The 25,622-nt window shown below is 38.6% G+C and overlaps 1 protein-coding gene across 4 annotated transcripts in view; it reads left to right on the top strand.

Annotated features, from left to right (window-relative positions):
• MAST4 (microtubule associated serine/threonine kinase family member 4) overlaps positions 1-25,622 on the top strand; it is a 182,475-nt gene that overhangs the window by 47,883 nt on the left and 108,970 nt on the right. For all 4 annotated transcript variants that reach the window (XM_047797712.1, XM_047797626.1, XM_047797873.1 and 1 more), the window contains exon 2: positions 8,248-8,336. In XM_047797712.1, coding sequence (XP_047653668.1) covers positions 8,248-8,336 — 89 coding nt within the window. The remainder of the gene's footprint in view (positions 1-8,247; positions 8,337-25,622) is intronic.

Here is a 25,622-nt window from a genome sequence, read left to right as displayed (position 1 = left end):
ATGAAGGAACTAGAGAAGTGGCCAAAGGTAACTGTAAGGAAGATTTGCTTTATGTGGCATGATAAAATTTTTCTTTCAAATACAGTCGCAAAGATACTCTTCAAGACTTTTGCAATCAGATTTGCAAATACAGAGGCCTGCATATTTGTTGTTTAAGAGATGTGTCCACAATTTATGTAATTTTAGTGAATTTAAGAATCCTAAAATTTGCTTCTAACAATCTAAAAAAGGCATGAATCAAACCATATATGTTGCCATGGTTAAATCTCAAAAATATAATGTTGAGAAAAACAAAAAAAATAGGTTAGCATAATATCTATAATGTATAATATGTGCTAAAGTATAATTTATCCAAAAAGTTAAAACCATGGCTGTCATACACACATATAACAGAAACATGTCAAATAGTTCATTTAACTTATATTAATGAGGACAACAGTAAGGGATTTTGAAAACCAGACATATAAATATATATGTACACACACATTCAGGAAATGATGAAATAAAATTGTCTAGGAGATGCAAAACTAGTTAACTGTCTCATAGGACAATGACATTAAATATAGAAGGTCATTTCTCTATGGGTGGATATTAACTGTATCTGTACTAGACAACTCATTTACATTGTAATGAACAAGAATCACTTGTACTACTACTAGTTTTCTACAGTTTAACTCCAGCCTCTACAGAATTGTAAAATAGCCTAGAGAGACAGTGAAAGGTGTACACTCTCATAGAATCAGTCCCCTGGGGGGGGGGGGGCTCACTGCACAAAGCCTTCCCCACCTCTGAAAGGATAGCTATTCATCCCTTTTGCACCATTCCAAGTCTTTGTCAGTTCTGCCTGATACATGACATCAGTAGTGAAAATGTAGACACATACACACATACTGTTCATAGGTATACATATATGTATGTGCAAGTATCAAAAATGCATGAGGAAGCTACATGCCACAATCCTTTTAATAGTTGCCTGTTTGGGGAAGTGGAAATGTTTATTGATTTGAACATCAGAATGTACCTTTCTTCCTGTCTCTATTATGTACGTATATAATGTGTGCTACAGATATATATATATATACTATGTATATGTAACATTTACTAATACATGTATATATAATATATACTAAAGATGAATATACAATGTATACTAGAAGTCTATATGTATAATATATGCTAAAGATATATACTAAAGATTGGAACATATTTCGCATAATGATAGCATTGTTCATTCTAGGTGGTGGGAATTGTTAGATTTATTTTTCCATATTTTTGAAATTTCTTAAACCAAAAAAAAAAAAAATTTCATGACTCTAATCTGGTCCAACTCCTTCATTGTAAAGATAGGAAACAGAAGGCTGTCTGTTTTATAACCTGTTTTCCATAGTACCACATTTAGCTAGACAGTTTCTGCCTCCTGGTCACGCTCAGTTTCCTCCACTTCTGCCTTTCTCTTGTGTAAGGAATATTCAAATGTTCAGATTCTATTCAGGTATTAGGCAAAAGTTAGCAGATGTTCATATTCAGTAAAGCTTTGGTCTATAATTGGCCTCCCGTGCAAATTTATCAAATTCTTCATCAAGATGAATGACTAAATTACAGCCTGGCTTTTCAGAATTCCTGGGGCTCTTCTTCGGCGATTCACTGCCCCTTCGTCGTGGTCAGTTATATGTCGTACCGAGTGTTGACCTTTCACGTCAGCTGTGAATATTAGAAATGACTGCCTGTTGGGATTTCCCTTTCTCAGCTTGTCTTGCCATGATCAGGCACAATCAGTATTCATGTCCCCAAATGATTGTAATTTAAAATTAAGCTGCATTTCAGCTCCTCAGAACAGTTGCAAAAGGCCACAGCCTGGTGGGCCTCACAGCTTTTACAGACCTGGTAGAGGATAATTAACAGGTACCTCTGCCAGGAAGGATGTCACAGATCCAGCTGTGAGACTGTTACAGGTCCCGCGAAGCCCTTCCTACGGAGCCTTGGGCATCAGGACAATTTAGGCAGAAACAGAATATGGGAGCTTTGGGCCCAAAATCCCCACACAACCTTCCTCTCCTCTCCCCCAGCTTTGTAGCCCCTCTTCCTTTGCCCCTGACTCTGAGCCAGGCCTGACTTAGGCGACAGAAGGCGTGACCTCTCTTTAACTTCCTGACAAAAGCAAGGAGCTGTTGGCAGTGGTCAGGAGATTAAGAAGCTCCTTGTGAAACTGCTCTGCTAAGTGGGAAGAGAGAACTTGGGCAGCAGGAATGGTGCCGGGCGCAATCCTCAGGTCACCTGCCTGAACCAAAACACCAAGCCTACAAATAAAACACTTCCCGTGGTGGCCTCCTGTCACGCTACAATGTCTCCACCTAAGTGCCCATCCACCTGTGACGTTCTTCTTACAGAGTTCTGTCCCTTCTCGCCTCACCTCCCAGCCCTCAGGGCCCAGACAGTCCTTCTGAAACACTGTCATTGTCTTTCCACATTCCCATTCCCAGGTCCATGGTCAACAGCACATGTACTACGTGCTGGTGTGTGCGTGTGTGTGTGTCTGTCTTTCCAGGGATGAAACAAGAAATGAGGTAAAAAGAAATGCTAACTTAGGGAGTTCCCATTGTGTCTCAGTGGGTTAAGAACCCAATGTTGACTCTTGAAAATGTGGATTCGATCCCTGGCCTTGCTCAGTGGGTTAAGGATAGAGCATTGCCTCAAGCCGCGGCTCGGATCTGGTGTTGCCATGGCTGTGCCATAAGCCTCAGCTGCAGCTGGCCCTGATTTGACCCCTGGCCCAGGAACTCCATATGCTGCAGGTGCAGTTGAAAAAAAACCATATGCTCATTTGGCATCACTGGCCTCTGTCCTGATCCATTGTTTACCTTTGTCTTTGTCTCAAATTGTGTATGGCTGTCTTTGGGGGCTAACTTCATATTTTGCAAGTAAAAAATCTGTGCCATTGTGTCACCTTCCAAATTGAGAAGACAAACTGAGCATGTCATCTGCAGGCGACATCCCCATGCGATTCTTCAGAGGGTGGCCTGGAAAGGAGGAGGTGCTTTGTGGGCAGCAGATGTTCCTGGGTCCGTCTTTTAGAACTTAGCAGAAAGGGTGGATGGCTTCTGGTTCTTAAAGAAGGGAGCAGGAAGACTGCATATGGAGGGTGGATAGCTGGAACTTGAGTTCCTAACTATCCTTCAGTTTCACTTCTGCAATCAAATACCTTTAAGGTTCCTAAGGCTGAACTGGAGAGAACTCTTCACAAGCTCAAATGCTTAAAAAGGGATCATTTTTCAACAAGTTAAGAGATTCCTGCTATAGCAGAAATGATGTTCTTTTCCTTTACCTGCTAGGATGGCATTTATCTTTTCCCTTGGGTGACAGGGCTTGAGAAAAAGCAAAGGCGATTTAACTTAAGCTAGCGAAAGAAAAGAGACCTTGGTTTTGCTCAAGTGGCGATGTTTCTATTACTTCATCACTTTATGGGTCAAATGAATTTGGTGTGGTCACCAGTACCCAAGGAGCCTGCCTCACACTTGGAAGCCATGAGCTCCTCCTTTCATTGGCAGGAGAGAGTATGATACCTGGATGAATAAATAATGACAGCAGAGGTCAGCTCTGCATTTTGTACCAGCATGATGATTAATTTGGGCAGTGCCGGTGTGGCAATCTAGATAGTAAGCACTCATAGGTATTATGAGTTCTAGGAGTTCTCTTGCAATGAGCTTAAATGCAAATTTTAAATCAATTAGTGGGAGCCAGGTACCTAGAGTAGGAAGGGTAGTTGATTGTCAGAGATACCAAACGTAGGTGATAGTGAGATTGAACTCCACCTTTGAAGTTCTCAGTGGAATATCTCAGTAGGGTTCCAGTATTTTAAAATATTAATATGTATATCTGTCAGGATCTAGGTATTTTAAGATGAAGTACAGTATAAAATATGCCCCTTTACCTTAAGAGCATTAGCAATAAATAAATCCATTTGTGAGGCCAAGACCCTTCTTCATGAATATAGAGATTTGTGTATGTAAATCTCTGTCTTGGTCTGTATTTTGTAAAGACTTTAAGTAACTCATACAATTATGAGAATTTTTATGAAGAAGTTAAAAACAAGGTGCCTGAGAATTTGACCACTTCGCCACACTTAAGGTACTGGTAGTATGTTACATGAATCCTTAAATAATTGGAAGCGTATTTCGTTGACAAACATGATGAACAATCAAAACTGAAAGTGTCCTCTCCCACTCCTATATGCATTTTCACCATGAATCTAGAGAGAGTAGTAAAATTATTGAATCTCTCAAAGTATCACACAGGAAGCTTTAAGCATGACATGCTCCTCAGCATGGCAAACTAGACTTTACAAAATACAGACCAAGACAGAGATTTACATACACAAATCTCTGTATTCATGAAGAAGGGTCTTGGCCTCACAAATGGATTTATTTATTGCTAATGCTCTTAAGGTAAAGGGGCATATTTTATACTGTACTTCATCTTAAAATACCTAGATCCTGACAGATATACATATTAATATTTTAAAATACTGGAACCCTACTGAGATATTCCACTGAGAACTTCAAAGGTGGAGTTCAATCTCACTATCACCTACGTTTGGTATCTCTGACAATCAACTACCCTTCCTACTCTAGGTACCTGGCTCCCACTAATTGATTTAAAATTTGCATTTAAGCTCATTGCAAGAGAACTCCTAGAACTCATAATACCTATGAGTGCTTACTATCTAGATTGCCACACCGGCACTGCCCAAATTAATCATCATGCTGGTACAAAATGCAGAGCTGACCTCTGCTGTCATTATTTATTCATCCAGGTATCATACTCTCTCCTGCCAATGAAAGGAGGAGCTCATGGCTTCCAAGTGTGAGGCAGGCTCCTTGGGTACTGGTGACCACACCAAATTCATTTGACCCATAAAGTGATGAAGTAATAGAAACATCGCCACTTGAGCAAAACCAAGGTCTCTTTTCTTTCGCTAGCTTAAGTTAAATCGCCTTTGCTTTTTCTCAAGCCCTGTCACCCAAGGGAAAAGATAAATGCCATCCTAGCAGGTAAAGGAAAAGAACATCATTTCTGCTATAGCAGGAATCTCTTAACTTGTTGAAAAATGATCCCTTTTTAAGCATTTGAGCTTGTGAAGAGTTCTCTCCAGTTCAGCCTTAGGAACCTTAAAGGTATTTGATTGCAGAAGTGAAACTGAAGGATAGTTAGGAACTCAAGTTCCAGCTATCCACCCTCCATATGCAGTCTTCCTGCTCCCTTCTTTAAGAACCAGAAGCCATCCACCCTTTCTGCTAAGTTCTAAAAGACGGACCCAGGAACATCTGCTGCCCACAAAGCACCTCCTCCTTTCCAGGCCACCCTCTGAAGAATCGCATGGGGATGTCGCCTGCAGATGACATGCTCAGTTTGTCTTCTCAATTTGGAAGGTGACACAATGGCACAGATTTTTTACTTGCAAAATATGAAGTTAGCCCCCAAAGACAGCCATACACAATTTGAGACAAAGACAAAGGTAAACAATGGATCAGGACAGAGGCCAGTGATGCCAAATGAGCATATGGTTTTTTTTCAACTGCACCTGCAGCATATGGAGTTCCTGGGCCAGGGGTCAAATCAGGGCCAGCTGCAGCTGAGGCTTATGGCACAGCCATGGCAACACCAGATCCGAGCCGCGGCTTGAGGCAATGCTCTATCCTTAACCCACTGAGCAAGGCCAGGGATCGAATCCACATTTTCAAGAGTCAACATTGGGTTCTTAACCCACTGAGACACAATGGGAACTCCCTAAGTTAGCATTTCTTTTTACCTCATTTCTTGTTTCATCCCTGGAAAGACAGACACACACACACGCACACACCAGCACGTAGTACATGTGCTGTTGACCATGGACCTGGGAATGGGAATGTGGAAAGACAATGACAGTGAGAATTTAACCCGTTGAGCCATGTGGGAACTCCTTGAATCACATATTTAAAATCAGTACTTTTCCTCCCTTTTTTAGTAGACTTTAAGTAACTCATACAATTATGAGAATTTTTGTTTGTGTTTTTCTTTGTTTTAAATATAAATTCTTGGCTACTTATTTCCTTGTGATAATGTACTAATCATTCTATGTTTCTTAGGAAAACTCAAAATATTTTTAAGAAATATTTTCTTAATTTTAGCTTTAAGTGAGCACAGTTCACTGATATTCCTGTGTAAGATACTCATTAGAAGGTTTCTATTGATGCATATTTCTTGTTCATTTGGTTTACACATGTAACAATTAATAATTGGATGTTAAGAGAAGATTTTCATAAATGATTTGGATTAAATACAAAATGTAAAAAATAATGCAAATTGTCATTTTTGTGTAAGGTAACCTGTATTTCAGTTAATCTGCTCAAATTAACAAATAGCTTTGCTAAGAGTTCTAGGAAAAAATAAATCTGTCATTTATAAGTTCTTTTATTAACATCAGCAAGCTGATGTATTTAATATTCATGTCTTAAAATGAAAGAAATTAATTTGAATGAACACTAAATACATTGTACAATATTTTTTAAAAAAGTAATCACACCGACTTAATAATTATGAATTTAATAGGTCAAATATGATTGTTGATAGATGACCACAATCCACCTTCATAATTAAATATCAAGGGTCTATTCTTATCCACAACTTCTTTAAGGCTGAGTAAACATGATCTTAATTAAACTTGCAGATAATGCTAGGGGATGTTGATTGCTCCAGTAAGGATAATACAATGATGCGGCCTGACCTTAAGAAATTCTGACTATGGGAATGTTGACAAATGATAATAAGCAGCAAACATTTGAAAGTAAGGATTGTTTCCCAAGTCAATATTGCTGCAAGAAATCTGGTTTGGTTTTGAAATGTGTTACTTGAATAGCATTTAGAAATTTTCATTCAAATATTTTATATAAATGCTCACGTGTGTCCACTATAGATTAGTTAGAAGTTAGCTGAAAATTCTTGTTTCAAGAATGCTATAACAGAGGTATATTCTGAATTAAGAAGGCATTGCAATAAATCTTTAATGGTGGTGAAAGCAGTACAAGTTTGAGGCTGGAATCACAGTCCCCTGTACTTTATTGTAGGTGAATTCAACAAGGTAACTGGCTGGTTTTTATTATCCTTTTCTAACCATTACATTGATTGTGAAATGCCAGTCTTTGCTGAAGAAAAGCAAAGGAAAGTTAGATAATATCCTGCTGTGGCACAATAGGATTGGTAGTGTCTCTGCCAGGATGTAGGTTCGATCCTTGGCCAGGCACAGTGGGTTAAAGGATCTGGTGTTGAGGGAGCTTTGGCCTAGGTCACAGCTGTGGCTTGTATCTTATCCCTGGCTGGGGAACTCTCTGTGCAGCAGAGTGACAAAAAAAGAAAATTTAAAAAAAGGAAGAAGAAAGTAAGATAATACCCATTTCATCATCAACTGGTTTTGCATTCGTGTTATTCTTTGAGGCAGGTGAAAATTACTTTGGAATCCAATTAGTTGTTTTATAACTTTCTACCAGTAGAAATAGGAAAAAATAGTTGTCCTGGGCCTATATGTAGCAATTTATTTCTACTCACTGGATTCCAGGATAAAAACAGTAGGTAGTCTTCCTGCAAAAAAAGAAAAAAAAAAAAGCCTTCATTGTTATTTTAATACAAACTGGAATCTGTTTTTGTGATTCCAAAATATTTACCTTAATAAGGAATTTGAATTTATATGAAGATGAAAAATGAATGAGTAGTGAAATACATTTATCTTAGGCATGGACTGTTCTATTGACAAAAGTCACAACTATGAAATTTGTCTAAATAATTAGATTTTTAATTAGTGCATCATTGTAAGATTAATGTCATTGCGCTTCACTGCATGTAATTTTGTATTAGAAATTTCATGTCAACAAAGATGCTACCTGTGGTGTGCTGATTTGAATCCTTAATTTATCACTTGTGTGTGTGGCATGTCACATATTTGCAGTCAAAAGCCGAAAGAAGGCATTTGATTAGAGTTTCACTGGTGGCAAGGAATATTGATGGTGTTGTATATGCTATGAATACTTTATATTTTCTGATATTCCAGAAACAGCCACCCTTCAAATATTAGTGGGTGCATGTGGACTTGCAAAAATTTTAAAAATAGCATGAGCAGGTGGATTGTTCAATCTAGGCTGTGCCTACTTTGAAATACTTGACCATTGTTGAGGCTACATCCTCTCCTCTTTAAAACTGTTTTTCTTTTCCTCCTGACAGTTGCCGAACCAGCAACCGGAAAAGCTTGATAGGCAATGGACAGTCCCCAGCACTGCCTCGGCCCCACTCACCTCTCTCTGCTCATGCAGGTACTGAAGTTTTGCTTTACTTCTCGCTAGATTTTAACAAATCCAGGCATTTTTGAAATGTAGGTATGTCTCCACATCGTGTTATCTTGGTTTCACTGTTGCTTTATCAGTAAGTTGTTCCTTCTGATAAGTCAGCCCAAGCCTTATTCGTTGAGCACTTGGATTCTGAAAGGGAGAAATCCTTTTTACATGGGATCCTATTTCAGTTCTTTTTTTCTCCATGTCTAAATTTGTGGGTGACGCAAGCCATGCTTCCATGTTAGGACTGTCTTTGGGAAATGTGGCCATGACCATTCACGTGAAGAGGATTAGTGTTGAGAACTGCAGGGGAGGAAAGATTTCTCTTACCTTTTCCCTTCGAACGTATTCTCCATTGGGAACCCAGTAACCACAGACAGATTAATGAAGGAAAAGCACACACAAGTATTAAATATACATTTTTTGGGACCTGGGAGCATTCATAAGGAAATGAAGACCCAAAGAAACAGTTACATCTGATTGTTTTTACCATAGTTTGGTGAAGAGTGGGGAATGGTGCAAAGATGTACAGGACAAAGGTGAGCTCGTTGTAGTAAACCGAGGGGAACTTAGTACGGCCTGTCTGTTCAGATTCTTCCGGGTCATTTGTCTTCAGAGATAAGATGCCGCCTTTCCTCCAGGTATAGAGAGGGTGCCTCTCACATGCAGGTTTTATGACCTGCTTTCTGGGCACATGCTGTTTCTCAAATCTCTTCACCTTAAAATATTCAAGGTGGCAGTGCACTGCATTTGGTGTCTCTTGTCCTAAAGGGCATCAGAATTATTCAACAACTTTCTCCCTAAAGTTACCTATGGTATATATTCGCTATTACAAACAGTGCTGCTGAGCAGTCTAGAACATCTCTTGTTGTGTGGGCAAGAGTTCATCTAAAGTTTTACCTGCCAGTGGTGTATATAATTTATCCATATGTCCAAAACCATTGTAGGGACAATGGAGATGCCAGAGATGAGACCCTTGGCCTCCAGAACTAACTGTAAGAATGGTAGAACTATATTACAGAAACTATGCAATGGAGAGTGCTTTCTGTGTTTTGTTTTTAAATTCGGTCTAAATGGTGTAAGAGAAAGGTTAATTCCAATCAGGAAAGTATGGGAGAGATTGAAGGAGCCACTTGCTCATCATGTTGAAAGATGGGCATGATTTTGTTAGGTAGAAATGGGGTGAGAGTTGGGGCATTCCTAGTATGTGGCTGGAGCATGGGATGTGTATGCTTGAGTATTCAAGAACATAAAGGTGCAAAGAGATAAAAGTCAGAAGGTAGAATGAATTTTTGTTTTGTTTTGTTTTTTTTATATATTTTTTTTATTTTCCCACTGTACAGCAAGGGGGTCAGGTTATCCTTACATGTATACATTACAATTACATTTTTTCCCCCACCCTTTCTTCTGTTGCAACATGAGTATCTAGACAAAGTTCTCAATGCTATTCAGCAGGATCTCCTTGTAAATCTATTCTAAGTTGTATCTGGTAAGCCCAAGCTCCTGATCCCTCCCACTCCCTCCCCCTCCCATCAGGCAGCCACAAGTCTCTTCTCCAAGTCCATGATTTTCTTTTCTGAGGAGATGTTCATTTGTGCTGGATATTAGATTCCAGTTATAAGTGATATCATATGGTATTTGTCTTTGTCTTTCTGACTCATTTCACTCAGTATGAGAGTCTCTAGTTCCTTCCATGTTGCTGCAAATGGCATTATGTCATTCTTTTTTATGGCTGAGTAGTATTCCATTGTGTATATATACCACTTCTTCCGAATCCAATCATCTGTTGATGGACATTTGGGTTGTTTCCATGTCCTGGCTATTGTGAATAGTGCTGCAATGAACATGCGGGTGCACGTGTCTCTTTTAAGTAGAGTTTTGTCCGGATAGATGCCCAAGAGTGGGATTGCGGGGTCATATGGAAGTTCTATGTATAGATTTCTAAGGTACCTCCAAACTGTTCTCCATAGTGGCTGTACCAGTTCACATTCCCACCAGCAGTGCAGGAGGGTTCCCTTTTCTCCACAGCCCCTCCAGCACTTGTTATTTGTGGATTTATTAATGATGGCCATTCTGACTGGTGTGAGGTGGTATCTCATGGTAGTTTTGATTTGCATTTCTCTTATAATCAGCGATGTTGAGCATTTTTTCATGTGTTTGCTGGCCATCTGTATATATTCTTTTGAGAAATGTCTATTCAGGTCTTTTGCCCATTTTTCCATTGGTTGATTGGCTTTTTTGCTGTTGGGTTGTATAAGTTGTTTATATATTCTAGAGATTAAGCCCTTGTCAGTTGCATCATTTGAAACTATTTTCTCCCATTCTGTAAATTGTCTTTTTGTTTTCTTTTTGGTTTCCTTTGCTGTGCAAAAGCTTTTCAGTTTGATGAGGTCCCATGGGTTTATTTTTGCTCTAATTTCTATTGCTTTGGGAGACTGACCTGAGAAAATATTCATGATGTTGATGTCAGAGAGTGTTTTGCCTATGTTGTCTTCTAGGAGTTTGATGGTGTCCTGTTGTATATTTAAGTCTTTCAGCCATTTGGAGTTTATTTTTGTGCATGGTGTGAGGGTGTGTGCTAATTTCATTGCTTTGCATGCAGCTGTCCAGGTTTCCCGGCAATGCTTGCTGAATAGACTTTCTTTTTCCCATTTTATGTTCTTGCCTCCCTTGTCAAAGATGAATTGACCATAGGTGTCCGGGTTTATTTCCGGATTCTCTCTTCTGTTCCATTCATCTGTCTGTCTGTTTTGATACCAGTACCACACTGTTTTGATGACCGTGGCTTTGTAGTATTTCCTGAAGTCTGGGAGAGTTATGCCTCCTGCTTGGTTTTTGTTTCTGAGGATTGCTTTGGCGATTCTGGGTCTTTTGTGGTTCCATATAAATGTTTGGATTGTTTGTTCTAGTTCTGTGAAAAATGTCCTGGGTAATTTGATAGGGATTGCATTGAATCTGTAGATTGCTTTGGGTAGTATGGCCATTTTTACAATATTGATTTTCCCAATCCAGGAACATGGAATATCTTTCCATTTCTTTACATCTTCTTTGATTTCTTTGATGAAAGTTTTATAGTTCTCGGCATATAGGTCCTTTACCTCCTTGGTCAGGTGTATTCCGAGGTATTTGATTTTGTGAGGTGCAATTTTAAAAGGTATCGTATTTTTGTATTCCTTTTCTAATATTTCATTGCTGGTATACAGAAATGCAACTGACTAGGTAGAATGAATTTTGATGCTGAGTGCGTTTCAGGAATTTTAAGATGGATCTGTGGGAAGATGTGCTCAGGTTGTGGAGGATGATGGGTTGAAAGGATGAGGGAGTAAGCACTACCTCTGTTGTACTCGTGTGGAAACTCTCACATGATAGCTCTCACATGGTGCTGACTTACTTAAACCTCAGCCATGACTGTCCCCCAGAAAGCAGTCCTTCTGCTCTTGGGTGGGTGGGGGCTCTCCAGTTGGGAGTAGAAATTATCTCAGTATGTTTGGGGACCAGACTAGACAGGGAGAGAGAGAGAGAGAGGGAGAGAGAGGTAGTTCCCCCTTTGGAGTGAAATTTTATGTTCCTTATAGGAATAAATGAAAGATGGTAAAGTTAAAAAGGAAAAAGATGAATTCATAAAATTATGATACTATGGTAAGACCTCGAAGGTGCAGTTATTCCTGGGCACAACTTTAGAGAAGCTCTTGCACTCTGCAAGAAGACATGTTCTAGACTGCTCATCATAGCATTGTCTTTAATAGCTAAACACTTAAAGCAATACAACCCAAATATGTATCAGTTGGAAAAAAGTGAATTGTGACATCCACAGGACACTGTGCACTAGAAAATAGAAATGAACTAGCACTGAAAGATAACCTTGGGTAACAAAAGCAGGTTGCAGAACAATCTTATTTAAACCATTCATGTAAGGTTTACGTGGGGTTACATGCAATATTTTGTGTAGGAATACGCACAAATATAAATATGTAGCTGTGTATATATATTTATAGTAAGAGGAAGGCAAATATGGCCATTAAGACCCATTTCATGATATTAGTTACCTGTGAGAAGGTGATGGAGGTATAATTGCAGAGAGGGGTGGGCAGTTGGTAACCTATTTCCAAAGCTGAATGGTGAGCACCCAACTCTCTATGTTATTACCTTTAGACTGTGGAGATTTATGTTATATCATTGTCATAATAATGAAAGCTGACCAGAGGGTCAAGCAAGGCCAAATACTTTACTCAGGGGCTGGAATTCTATCTTTGTTTTATCTTTTCATTTCCCCAGCAGATTGCCCTGCCGTGTATACTAGGAACTAAGTATATGATATATTTTCTTTCTTACATATAATTCAGCAGTGATTAAAAAAACTTAGTCCTTCTCCTCTTTGTAGTGTTCTGTAGTAATTGCACCATGCTTTATGTACCTGTTGATGAGTCTTTCATTGCCACAATTTTCTTCACTTCTAATATCGAAGTGAAAGAAAATGTGGTTAAGACTAATGATCCTTTTAATTATGTTTCGTTTCTCTATGTAGAATTCTTTTCCCTTCAAATATAATTTCCTACCTACTCAGAGGAGTGGGCAGAGAGAAGCCTGTCTTTCAGGTTCCCGAAGCATTTTTTCCTTATGTTAGGGAGCCAACAGGTTGTTATCCCCTCAGAAGCTATAGAAAAGTCTGTCCGACTTTTTGTGAGAAATGACATTTATCACAGTCTGGTAGGTTCCTATTTCTGTATAAGAGAAGAAGAAAATGTAAATTAAATAAAGGACCTGCCCTCCCATCCTGATGATGTGAAATGCCTTCTCAGCCACCGTGCCCCTCCCCTCCTCCTGTTGCTGCATATTCTCTGCCATGCCTGGTGCACAGAAGCCAGGGGAGGGTTCCTAGATTCCCATTAAAAAAAAGAGAAAACATATATAGCATCTCTTAGTGCTTACTCACCCAACATACACACTTTCTATTTTTCTCAGGGAGGGATTTTGTGAGTCAGGCCACTCATCACTGACACGTGAATTTATGCTCATCGAATGAATCGGTAGAGATGAGAACATTGATTTCTTTGTGTAGATGTGGCTTTGGTGCCCTGAGGAAGAAAAGATAACTGACATATGTTCTGGAGTTTTATCTTCACGGACGAAATAGTATTTGTTGACAGCCAGGGATTCCTGAAAGAGCCCTGAACAGGACAGTCCTATTAAAAAAAAAAAAAAAAAAAAAGGAAAAAAGAAAGGTAAAAAATCACAGGTTCCTAGTTCCAGGAAGATTCTATGTGTGGAATTTAATCCAGAAGCTCCCAAGGAAAAGACTAGTGTATCTCTCCTAAAGTGAAAAATTCCGTGTAATAAAATCAAAAGAAAACAAAGTGTGAAAAATACTTTTTATGCCCATAACTGATGAACCCCCGATTGCCTTAATATATAAAGCACTTGTATAAATTGATACGAAAATGGCAAATGCACCAGGAGAAAAATGGGCAAAAGATGTAAAACGTGTATCAGAAAAAAATGAAATTGACCAAAACGTGTGAGATGATGATGCTGCGATCTTAAGAGAAATATGAATCAGAATAATGACACAGTGTTATCCACCTAACATGTCATCAAAAATTTCACGAAATTGGTAGAATCCAGTGCTAGCGAGGTTGTGCAGAAGCAGTGCTCTCACATCATGTAACTGTTGGTATGAATTGGCACAGCCCTTTTGGTTACTTGAAATATTGGTTAAACTTTCAACTCCATTGACCCTTTGGACCATCAAATTAATCTCTAAGAATTTATCTTAGTGATATCTCACAGAATGACAGAAAATAATAAGTCTAGCATTGCTTGAATACCAGCAAATGGAAAATTATGTTATTACCACTTTATTATTTAACATAAACTTTAAGAAGGGGCTAGTTTAGTAGAAAATGATTTACGTAAGTAATTCAAGACTACATGTTTGTTATAAAGAATCAGATGGGCTTTTATATTCTGATATTAGAACGATGACCAAGATAGACTGTTCAATAAAAAAATACACTTTGTAATTTTATATGTGTGTGCCTGTGTTTTTGAGTGCATATACACATACATGTATAGTCATGCATATTCATAGGGAATTTTTGGAAGAGAAAGGAGAAACTTAGCTATGTTTATCTTTGGAGAATAGGAAGATAGGGAAATAAGCATGTAGTGGTTTTATAATACAATAAGGTTCTAAAAACAAAACTATCAAATGCTTTGAAAAAGAAAACAGCATAATGCCTGCACTAGTTCTCTATTACTGTGTAATAAATTACCAAAAATTTAGTGGCTTAAAACATTATCCATTTATCCATTATCCATTGATCTTATAATTCTCTGGAAGTCTCAGTAGACTTGACTTGTTTGACCTTAGGTGTCTCTCAAGGTATCACAAGGCCAAAATCAAAGAAAGGTAGAAAAGATAAGCTCCTGGTTCTCTAAGAACCCTCACCTGGCTTTTCTGCTCAGGGTTTCATAAGGCCTAAATCAAAGTGTCAGTTATTGACCTTAACAAGACAAAAGAGCTTATTATCTCTTCAGCAAAATGAGTTTATTTGGGAATAGCAGAGCATTGTAATAGGGGAAAAGCAAATTAGAGTGAATCATAGGTAAGTCCAAAAAACAGAGGAGAGAGGCTGATGCTTTTACAGAGGGAGAGAGGAAGATGGGGCAGGGACTCCAGAGTGGCTGTGGCTTCTCATTGGCTGAGCTGTTGCTGGGCTGGTAGAAATTCTTCCGTCCCCCTGCTGGGGTCTGAGTGATGGTATGTGAGAGCTCCCCCTTCAGGGCTTCTCCACTTCATTTACACTGAGGCTTCCTTTATTTTCACTTTGAGCTAGTCTCTTATCTGGAGACTGACAAAGGATCTACTTCCAAGCTCATTCAGTTTGAGGACAGATTCAGATCCTTGCAGCTGTAGGACTGAGGTCCTCATTTTATCCTGGCTGTCCAAGGGCCGCTGCCCACCTCCATCTTCAAGCCTGCAATGACAGTCCAACCATTCTCACACTTCGTATCTTTAACTTCTCCTGCCTCAGTCAAAGAAAATCATTTATTTTAAAGGGCTGTCTCCTTGGGTCAGGCCCACTCAAATTACTGAAATCTGCTGATTCTAGGCTTTTAGAGTTCTGAGATCAAATATTGCCTGACCAAGGTTAGGTTGGTCAAAATACCTAACCTTTTGTGTTTTCAAAAATTATTCTACTGGGAAAGTGCAGCTGGTTACTTAAATTCATTTATATGTGGGTTTATTTTTGGAAGGAAAGAGGGAAAGAAGCTTCACTTTCCTGTTGGACAGTTTTAGGAATTATTAAAGACAAGAAATATTCTTAAACCTCTAAGTACACATAACCTATTATGTTAGTATCCGTTTGGGAAAACTTTCATAAATTACTATTTGTCTGTCTATCTGTCCAACTATCTATCCAACTATCTATTTATCACATACAGAGACTCATTTAGGAAGGATTGGTCACTACTGTATTTGCTGCCTTGTTCACTGAGCCCTCTCTTCAAGGATATAAGTGAGCTAAAGGAGGTGCGTAGAGGTGAAAATAATCAGAGAACTGGAGAAACTGTATGAACCATACACTTCCAAGAAGAAACTTGGCAAAACTCAGAAAAGTACTGGGGTAGGCACATGGTGGGGCGGGCAACAAAACACCCCAAATCGCACTCTTCCAAACACCCTGTAAACATTTTGTAAACACAACCCTTCCTTATTTTCCATCCTCCCCACCTCTGCCCTTGGGGCATTGGCTTAACAAACCCAATTCAGAGTATAATGAAGGTGGATTTCCAAGTAGGAACTACAAAACATCGTATCTGCTCTTCAGTGATGTTTTTATTATTTCAGAGACGTGTGAGGAACTTCCTCTTTTGAACTAGGGTTGGACTCTCTTTCTGAGCCACACATCAGTCTCACCACTGTACAGCTTGCTGGCCTGACATTTCTGCTCTGGGAGTTGTCCTCATTCACCAGATGTGACACTGAATAGGATGGGGGTAAAAAGGCAGTGGTTTTGCAGACAGGCACGCTGATGCAAAGAATCAGAGTTAATAGTCTGTCAGTGAAGTAGTGATAGGGAAAGAATAAACAAGTTGGAATAAGGAATTTGAAGAAGGTGGCTGGGATAGAACAGGGTTAGAAAACACTGCAGGATGCCCAGAGCCATCTGAGAGCATCCCTGATGGTGGGTTGGAACTTCCCAGTAACCCGCTGCCCCGGAAGGCGAACTATAATCCGGGAAGATAAGGAGCTGGGCAGTGAGGGATTTAGTCAAACCTGAAATTGGGGCTCTCAATGCCATCAAGGCCTCAATCTGCTTACCAGCATCCATATGACTACGTGCCATTTTAAGGCCATGACAAAATCTCACAAGAAATTTTGCAGGCTTTTTTCCCATGACTCTGATCTACCAGGCTGCCATGGTTGGAAAATAAAATGTGATATTCTGGTTGTAACAGTAAAGCTGATAGTTTGTAGAAAATATGAGAAATGGTAAGGAAATATACATCCCCCTTAAACCCATTTCCCAAGGATAACCCCTGTTAACATTTTAGTATATCTCTAGTCTTTTTTATCCTGCGTGCATTGTGTATGTCTTTGCGTGTCTGTACATCCATACATGTGACTGAGATGGATGTATTGGAACTTTTTATGTACTCCACCCTTCCCAGCAGTGATGTTTGTTATTCAAGTTCCCTTGATATAAGCTAAACCTAATACTATCATAGTCCTTTCCCCAGTTTTATTGAGATAAAGTTGACATGTAGCATTGTTTAAGTTGTACAACGTAATGATTATGTGTGTATATTTATTTATTTAAATGACTGCCACAATAAGTATTATTATCATCCATCACCTCACATAGTTGGACTAGTTAGACTTTTTTTTTCTTGTGAGATGTTTTAAGATTTTCTCTTTTAGCCGCTTTCAAATACACAATATAGCACTGCTAACTGTTGTTGCCATGCTGTCCGTTATATCCCCAGAACTTCTTTCTTTTGTGACTGGATGTTCGTGTCTTTTGATCACCTTAGCCCATTTGGCCCACCCTGCACCCCCACCTCTGGCAACCCCTAATCTTGTAGTTTTTTTTATTTCTTCCATTTTGTTGTTCTCTGTACTTATGAGTTTTGTTTTGTTTTTAGAGTCTACGTATGAATGAGATCATGCAGCATTTATTGTTCTTTGTTGAGCTTTCTTAACATAATGCCCTCAAAATTCATCCATGTTGTTTCAAATGGCAGGATTTCCTTCCTTTTTTTATGGCTGGAGAGTCTTCTGTTGTGGATTCATACCACCTTTTCTTTATCCATTCATTTGTTGATGGACACTTTGGTTGTTACCCGTGTCTTAGCTCTTGTAAATAATGGTGCAGTGAACATAGGAATGTAGATGTCTTTTTGAGATACTGACGTCATTTCCTTCAGATAAATGCCCTGAACTAGGATTGCTGGATCATATAGTAGTTTTTTGAAGAGCCTCTGTAGTGCTTTCCACAGTGGCTGCACCAATTTCCATCCCAGTCAACAGTGTACAAGGGTTCCCTTTTCTCCACATCTTCACCAATGCTTGTTATCTTTTGTCTTTTCGATAATAGCCATTATGACTATTGTCAGGTGTGAGGGGTCTATCTTAGTATTTTTAATGTGTGTGCGTTTTATTGATTTTTTGTCATTTCACTGGTGTTCTTTTCTGATTTGCTATTTGTTTTTATAATGCTGTTTTTGAAGTAAGTTTTTTCTTTTAATTTTTTGGTCATCCAGTTTGTCTTTTTCACTCTGCTGTTTTCCATTTTTGTTTTTGTTGTATCTAGTTGTCATAGCGTTTCATTTTTTTAAAAACAAGGCTGGTCTTCCTCTAAAAATCGCTGCTCTGACTTCACTGTTTCCCCTGCTTCTTCATGCTTGACAAGCTTAGTATCAGTCAAGTGTTTACCTCCTTGTGTTCTGAGTCTGCTATTTAGGGTGGTGGTTTTCCCAAGCAGTGAGTGAGTTTTGAGCAACAAGAATTTTTCTGAATTCTTCCTAAATTTTATGGGCTAGCCTACAAAAGAAGGAAGGTAGCAATTATAATTTTAAAAAAAAGGCATTAAAACAGTCTCAGCTCTCTATATGACTAGGAAAGACTGTGTACTTGTTTCTGCTCAGATGTGTGTGGCACCATCAGGTTTGCATGCTGCATATAGAGGGATGGCTGTTAATGTGAACTTTAGTTTGTTAGTGGAAGCAACCTAGTCAACAGAGATGGAATATCTTTAGGTATTAGTGAAAGTTGTCTCTTTAGATAAGGTGAGACCAGGGATATAGCCCTGAGTGTAAGTGTCTTTGTTTTATTTATTTTGTTCTGTGACTTCCATTCAAACTTTCAGCAGATTTTCCATGCTAGAAATATGATTTGCCAAACTGTTAAATATGCTTTGTAGATTTTGAATAAAAACATTCCATCAGCAGGGCAGTGACCTCCTTTGGCTGCATAGACATGATGGTACAAGACCAATGGTTCCTTTGCCTCTTTATATTTGAGGAATAGGACAAAGAAAGATTATGTGCTTCCAGAGTCATAGCAAATTTATTGTTGGCTTTCATAAAAATTAAGTTTGCTGAAATCCTGAATAATTGCTTTTTCTTTAAAGGGATAGAGAAACTTTCTTGTTTTACTCATGAGCAATCTCTGATATGATCATTCATCGTTCTTTTTCCCTAGTTATAAACAGATCTCAACAAAATCACTTTAAACTTATAAAACATTGTGTTCAGTTGAGAGCACCTGATGTCTTCCTCATGGTTTCCTTTTGTGTAGGTAAAACTGGCAAATCCTAAGACTAAATGTAGTCGCTCTTGGGTGGAGCTTCACTGCTTTTATTAAAACCTTAAATGAGCTCAAGATCAGATTTCTTAATCTAGTGTTTATGTCCATGGTGTATGATTTCACAATGCACTTGCTCTGTGATTTCAAGTATTTCATAAATCAGTTTCTCTGAATTACAGAGAATACATCTTTCTTATTCCATATTGCACCCACTTTTTTTTTTTTTTTTTTAATCCTTAGCCTTTGTGTAATTGCCAATTGTTGGCTTGAGTAATGACACATTTTGCCCTTCCTGCTTAAGGAAAAGGATGATAAAATCAAACTGACGTCAGCCATTGTGTTTTCCGAGTTTGGGGTATGGCTTTGTGTTGAGTCACTAATCAGGGGTATATACCAACATTATTAATCCCTTCATACAGCTCCATCTGCCCTGTGACCTGAGTTTATCATTTTGGTCCTTTGTGAAGAGTGTAATGTTTACATATAATTTATTCCTAATGATAATTTAATGACTGACATCTTTCATCTTCTTTTCATCTCTAAATATAGAGTTTAACCCATATGGCCTTTGATTTAGCTTTTTGTGTACCTTTTTTTATAAATTGAAGCTTTGGGAAGCCTATTCCTAAATATAATCTTCGTACACCCCTGTGTTAACAAAAGTGGTCTTGTTTATGTTTTTGTTTATGAACTTTGGTCCCCTGGGCAACCACTCAGGGAGGTTTTACTCTCCCATTCATTGGGAAGGGCTTTTCCTTTTTTTCTTTAATAAAAATTTTGCAACTTTCTTGTATTTATGTATCAACTGTACATTTTCTTTGACTTGTTTTGGTTTCTAGGGCACCAGTTGGGTCTTTTTTTTTTTAAATTAAAGTATAGTTGATTTACAGTGTTGTACCAATTTCTGCTATATAGCAAAGTGACCCAGTCACACATATTTATACATTTTTTAAATTTTATTATCTTCCATCATGTTCTATCCCCAGAGATTGAATATAATTCCCTGAGCTCTACAGTAGGACCTCATTGCTTATCCATTCTAAATGTCCTTGTTTGCATCTACTAACCCCAAACTCCCAATCCATCCCATTCCCTCCCTACTCCCCCCTTGGCAACCACAAGTCTGTTCTCTATATCTGTGAGTCTGTTTCTGTTCTGTAGGTAGGTTCATCTGTGCCATATTTTAGATTCCACATGTAAGTGATATCATATGGTATCTGTCTTTGTCTTTCTGACTTACTTTACTTAGTTGCGTCCATGTTGCCGTGAATGGCATTATTTCATTCTTTTTTTGTGGCTGAGTAAAATTGGATCTTAATTACCTATTTTTTCAAGTTAGAATTGACAATATTTACTGATGGATTAGGTGTGGGGTGAGAGTTGATCAAAGGCGGCTTCCAGATCTCTTGCTGAGAAAATGGATCAGTGGAAGGGCCGCTTCCCAAGACAGAGCAGATAAGATGAACAGATCTGAGGTAATGCTTGCTTAAGAGTTCATTGTGCTGCTTCTTGGATTTACAGACATCTCAGTGACGTAAATCACCAGTCGTTACCTGGGCCTGAGACTCTAGAGTCTGTGCTGGTGATGACCAGAGTCTGGACCACTCAGTTATAGATCGTATTTAAAACCTGGGGAACAGATGAGTCACTGAGGGAAAGAGTTTTGGAAGTTCTGGATACAGAACCTGGGGCCTTGTCTCCAATGTTGACATTTAGAGGTTTTGAGAGGACAAGTAGCTGGGCAGAAACTGAGAAGCAGCAACCTGAGAGGCAGAAGGGAAAGAGGAGAAGGTCACAGATGCCAAGAGAAGACAGGGCTCCCGGAGAGGGACTAGTGAATTTTAGCAGCAAGTAGGTAATCTCTGTCAGGCACATAGCCATTATTTGTTGAAACAGTAAATAACTGTTTATAAAGAAATGCACAGAGCTCCTTCTTACTTCGTTGACCAAAATGCATCATACCCCTGAGGGAAGACAAGGTCTGTTTTCCCCCTAAAGAGAAAGTCCTCTTAAATATCTAAGTGCTTACAAAGCCCCATGTAGAGTGTATTTTTTTTTAATTGAAGTATAGTTGATTTACAATGCTATATGTTAATTTTTACTGTACAGCAAAGTGATTCAGTTATACATATTCTTTTCCATTATGGTTTATCATATGATATTGAATAGAGTTCTCTGTGCTATACAGTAGGACTTAGTTGTTCACCCATTCTCTATATAATTTGCATCATATTTGTGTCATATTTTAGATCCCACAAATCATATGGTATTTGTCTTTCTCTTTATGACTTACTTCCCTTAGTATGATAATCACTAGTTGTATCCATATGCAAATGGCATAATTTCATTTCTTAATGGCTGAGTAGTGTTCCATTGTATGTATATACCACATCTTCTTAATACACTCATCTGTTGGTGGACATCTAGGTTGTTTCCATGTCTTGGCTGCTGTAAATTGTGCTCCTTTCAATATTAGGGCACATGTATCTTTTTGAATTATAATTTTGTCTGGATGTATACCCGGGAGTGGGATTGCTGAATCATACAGTAGTTCTATTTTTAGTTTTCTGAGGAACCTCCGTATGGTTTTCCACAGTGGCTACATCAACTTATGTTCCCACTCAAAGTGTATAGTGCATTATCTTAATAACTTTATTTCGAAAGTCATTTTAGCAAATCTTTCATTTACCTGTACATCATATAATCTGTTTCATCCATTACTAAAAGCTGAGAGGGAGCTGTTGCCTTTCATATTCTCTAATAGTTTGATTGTTAAGGAGGTGTACCCCCTCCCAAGTCCACTGAGCAAACAAGGCAATGTTTCACTGAAATTAAGGAAATCTGAACTGTTCTCTTTTTGATAGAAAATAGACATTGGGAATTCTTGAGGTTATTTTTTCTATGAGAATAGAGATTCTTATAAATTTTGAATGAGTTAGAATACTTGAGAAACTCAAGTCTCAAATAACCAATTTTCTTGAAAGTTAGTGAGCGAGACTCTTAAATTTCAAATTAGGTAACATTACAAATGGAGATTAAAATAATTGGTTTATCAACTTTGTCTACATTTAGAGTAGACATATTCAGATTTAAGTCTTACACAGACTTAAATCGTGGCTTAGGGGCTTACCAACAGGACCAATATCTATGAGGATGCAGATTCAATCCCTAGCCTCCTGCAGTGGATTAAGCATCCAGTGCTGCTGTGGCTGCAGTGTAGGCCTGCACCTACAACTCCGATTCAACCCCTAGCCTGGGAAATTCCATCTGCCCAGGTGCAGGCTTAAAATGCAAAAAAAAAAAAAAAAAAGAAAGAAAGAAAACAAAACAAACAAACCCAGAACAAAAAACTTTTGTGGTATGATAATTACATATTTTGTCGTTTTAAAATATATAAATGACACGTATTATTACGTCTTCTAAATCTCTGGGAAGAATATTCAAATATATATTCAAATTGGCCACACAAAAACCTTTTTTATCTGCTAGTCAAAAAACAGGGGATTGCCTTATGTTTCGTGTTGCTTTTATCTAAGAGATATGATAAATAAACCGTGACCTAGAAACTAAAAAGTGCATTTGAAATCCTGGCTAAGTCACTTCTCTCCTCACCCTTGAGGTTTTCACAACTTGGAGACACAAAACAAAGCAGACTGGACAGACAGCTTTGGTGACTGTCACAGTGACTTTGGGTTTTTCCAGCACTATCAAGCTTCTAGCATTCTCTTTCACTAGCTTCCTCCCAAGTTATCTCTGAGCTTAAGTTACCAATCTTTAGCTCTATGCAAATTCAGACTGCCTTCTTCAGCCCATTAGCTGGTGAGAATGTGTGGATTTATATCACAGAAAAACTAACTGGCAGGGGTCCTGTTAGCTTGGGGATCAGCCAGCTGTCTTCATTCAGCATCCTGTGCCCTTGGTAGAAGGCCTGATGCTCCCGCTTGGGCAACCTGTGAGGAAGGATTAGAAGTTGTCTGTGTTTTAAATTCAAGTACCTACACTAGGGAGCGTTTTCTTAAATATCACGTACACCAATGCCATCTCTGCCTTTGAACTTACTCACTCTGGCATAATTACAATTTCAGCTTTAATGATGCTTTAATGCAGATTTTCGTATTTACTGCAGTAATGGGTGAGTACTTCCCCACAAAGCCATGCAAATTGCAGGCTTTTCAAGTTCTAAGCTTTTATGTGAGGAGGAACAGTGGGTAATTGCAGAGCTTGTCATGGCATGTTAAAGTGTGCATACACCGCGGTAACCATAACGAGTTTAGGGGGTTCAGCTGTGGGAAGAGGAGCCCATCTACTCTCCTATGTTAGCAGATTTGGCTTCTGTAGACCAGGGAAGGGGGAGGCAAAGAAAATTTAGGAGAGAGTTGTACCATTTTTAGGACAAGGAGATAAATTTGTCTTAAAAAATGTCTTTGAAAAGCTTTTCTTCTGTTCACCAAAGCTGTTCAAGTTTATTGTAGAAACTTTGGAAAATACAAGAAAGTATAAAGAAGAATGTAAACATTTGTATTCTCATTCACGATTCAGAAGTAACTACTTAACATTTGGATATTTGTCTAAATATGTAGATTTTACATATCTAGATCTCTTAAAGTGTTTATAACATTTATGGAAACATAAATTTGTTCATACAAACATAAATTTACATATACATATATACCTTCATATATCCACATGTAAGTATGGGATCATATATATGTTTGTGTCTCGATCATTGTCTAGACACATTTTCTATCATTTCTTGATATTATTTTGAGATTTTTGCATATCATTAAATGCCTTCCCCCCCCAAATACTTAGTTTTAATGAGTACAAAATATTCCATTCCGTGAATGAGCCGTAGTTCTCCAAATTAGTATTTTGTTCTTTTAAGCAATATTGTAGTGAATAGCATTGTATCTTTGTCATCACCTTTAACTTCTCAGCTTAATCAGGAAAAGTAGTCTTAACAGTGCTGGCCTTCTATTGTCTTGTATTTGTGTTGTTGGACCATCCATTGTTGTCTGATGGAGATTTTTGAGTCCTTAAGAGTCAAAGATTGTGTCTACAGGAAATGCTCTTTAATGCTTGTTGCAGATGACATTTAATAAGCATCAAGAATGCGTTGTGTTAGGCCCCAAAATACCTTCACACGTATCTGAATACATCTCCAGTGTGTTCTCTCTACGTGAAACAATAGCTGGCTCTATAAACTTCCAGGAACTTGGTACCCACTGACTTCAGTAAAGTCCGTGAGGTAAATGGAGAAGGAACTATTACCCAAAGCACAGTTACTCACACTTTGCACTGTGTTCATGCTTTCCCAGGAATTGAGGACTAGACTCTCCAGCTGCTATGTAATTTAGTAATACTGCTCCCTAGAGCCTTTTAATTTTGCTATCTCAAACGACTGATAAAGTACTAAATGGTATGTGTAATAAACACTGGGCTTCAGCTCTACCACGTATGAGCAGTGTTAATTCGGGCAAATCACTCTCTAGATCTCAACTTCCTTATCTATAAAATGGAAGTAATAGAGCTTTCTCCTTGTAGCCTCATACGATTGCATAAATGTGCCAGTGTTTGCAACATTATAAACACCACATAGGGCGAAGTTTTAAGAAACTATTAAAGTATTCTTATAACCAATTTGTATTCATAATGTAGCTAAAAATGGTAGGCTAATATAGTGTGGAAATACAAAACAAAAGAGAAGGCAGAGTTGGACTCTCCAAGTGATTGCTGACCATGGAATGTGACATCCTTGTGAACAGTCCCTGCTGGGACACATGTGTAAGTGCCCTGTGATATTCTCCTTTTGGCATACCGGTCTTTGGAGGTCCCTCGGCTGTGTACTTACTCTGGTTTAGAGCTGGCTTGGGAAATGATTTTTTTTTTTTAAGTCAATTTCAGTGGATCAAAACCACAGCCATTCCAGAGGAGCTGCCCGAGGGTTGGGTAGTAGGAAGGCTGATTTGGAAGTGAGATTGACAGGGCCCCCACTCCGCCTTTGCTTCAGCGGGAGAAAATTAACCTTTGCAACATTGCGGGTTAGAGAGTAATCTTTCGCTTGAGTTATACATTTATCATGCACGTGCACGCATACACATACATTCAGGTTTGAAAACTACTTTAAAGACACTGAGACCCATGGGAATTCCTATCATGGCTCAGCGGTAAGGAACCTGACTAGTATCCATGAGGATGTGGGTTCCATCCCTGGCCTTGTTCAGTGGGTTAAAGGCTCCCGTGTTGCTGTGAGCTGTGGTATAGGTCACAGACACGGCTCAGATCCCACAGTTCTGTGGGATGGCAGCTGCAGCTCCAAGTCAACCCCTAGCCTGCGAACCTCCATATTGCTACGGGTGCCGCCTTAAAATGACAATTAAATTAAATTTAAATTAAAAAAAGACACCAAGATCCAGTGCAGCCAAGTGTTGAGGACGGCATGGCTTATTGGTATC

Source organism: Phacochoerus africanus, chromosome 1 (assembly GCF_016906955.1).
Source record: "Phacochoerus africanus isolate WHEZ1 chromosome 1, ROS_Pafr_v1, whole genome shotgun sequence".
NCBI lineage: Eukaryota > Metazoa > Chordata > Mammalia > Artiodactyla > Suidae > Phacochoerus > Phacochoerus africanus.
Note: the sequence above shows the minus strand (reverse complement) of the source record. Positions and strands in the feature narration are given on the sequence as shown.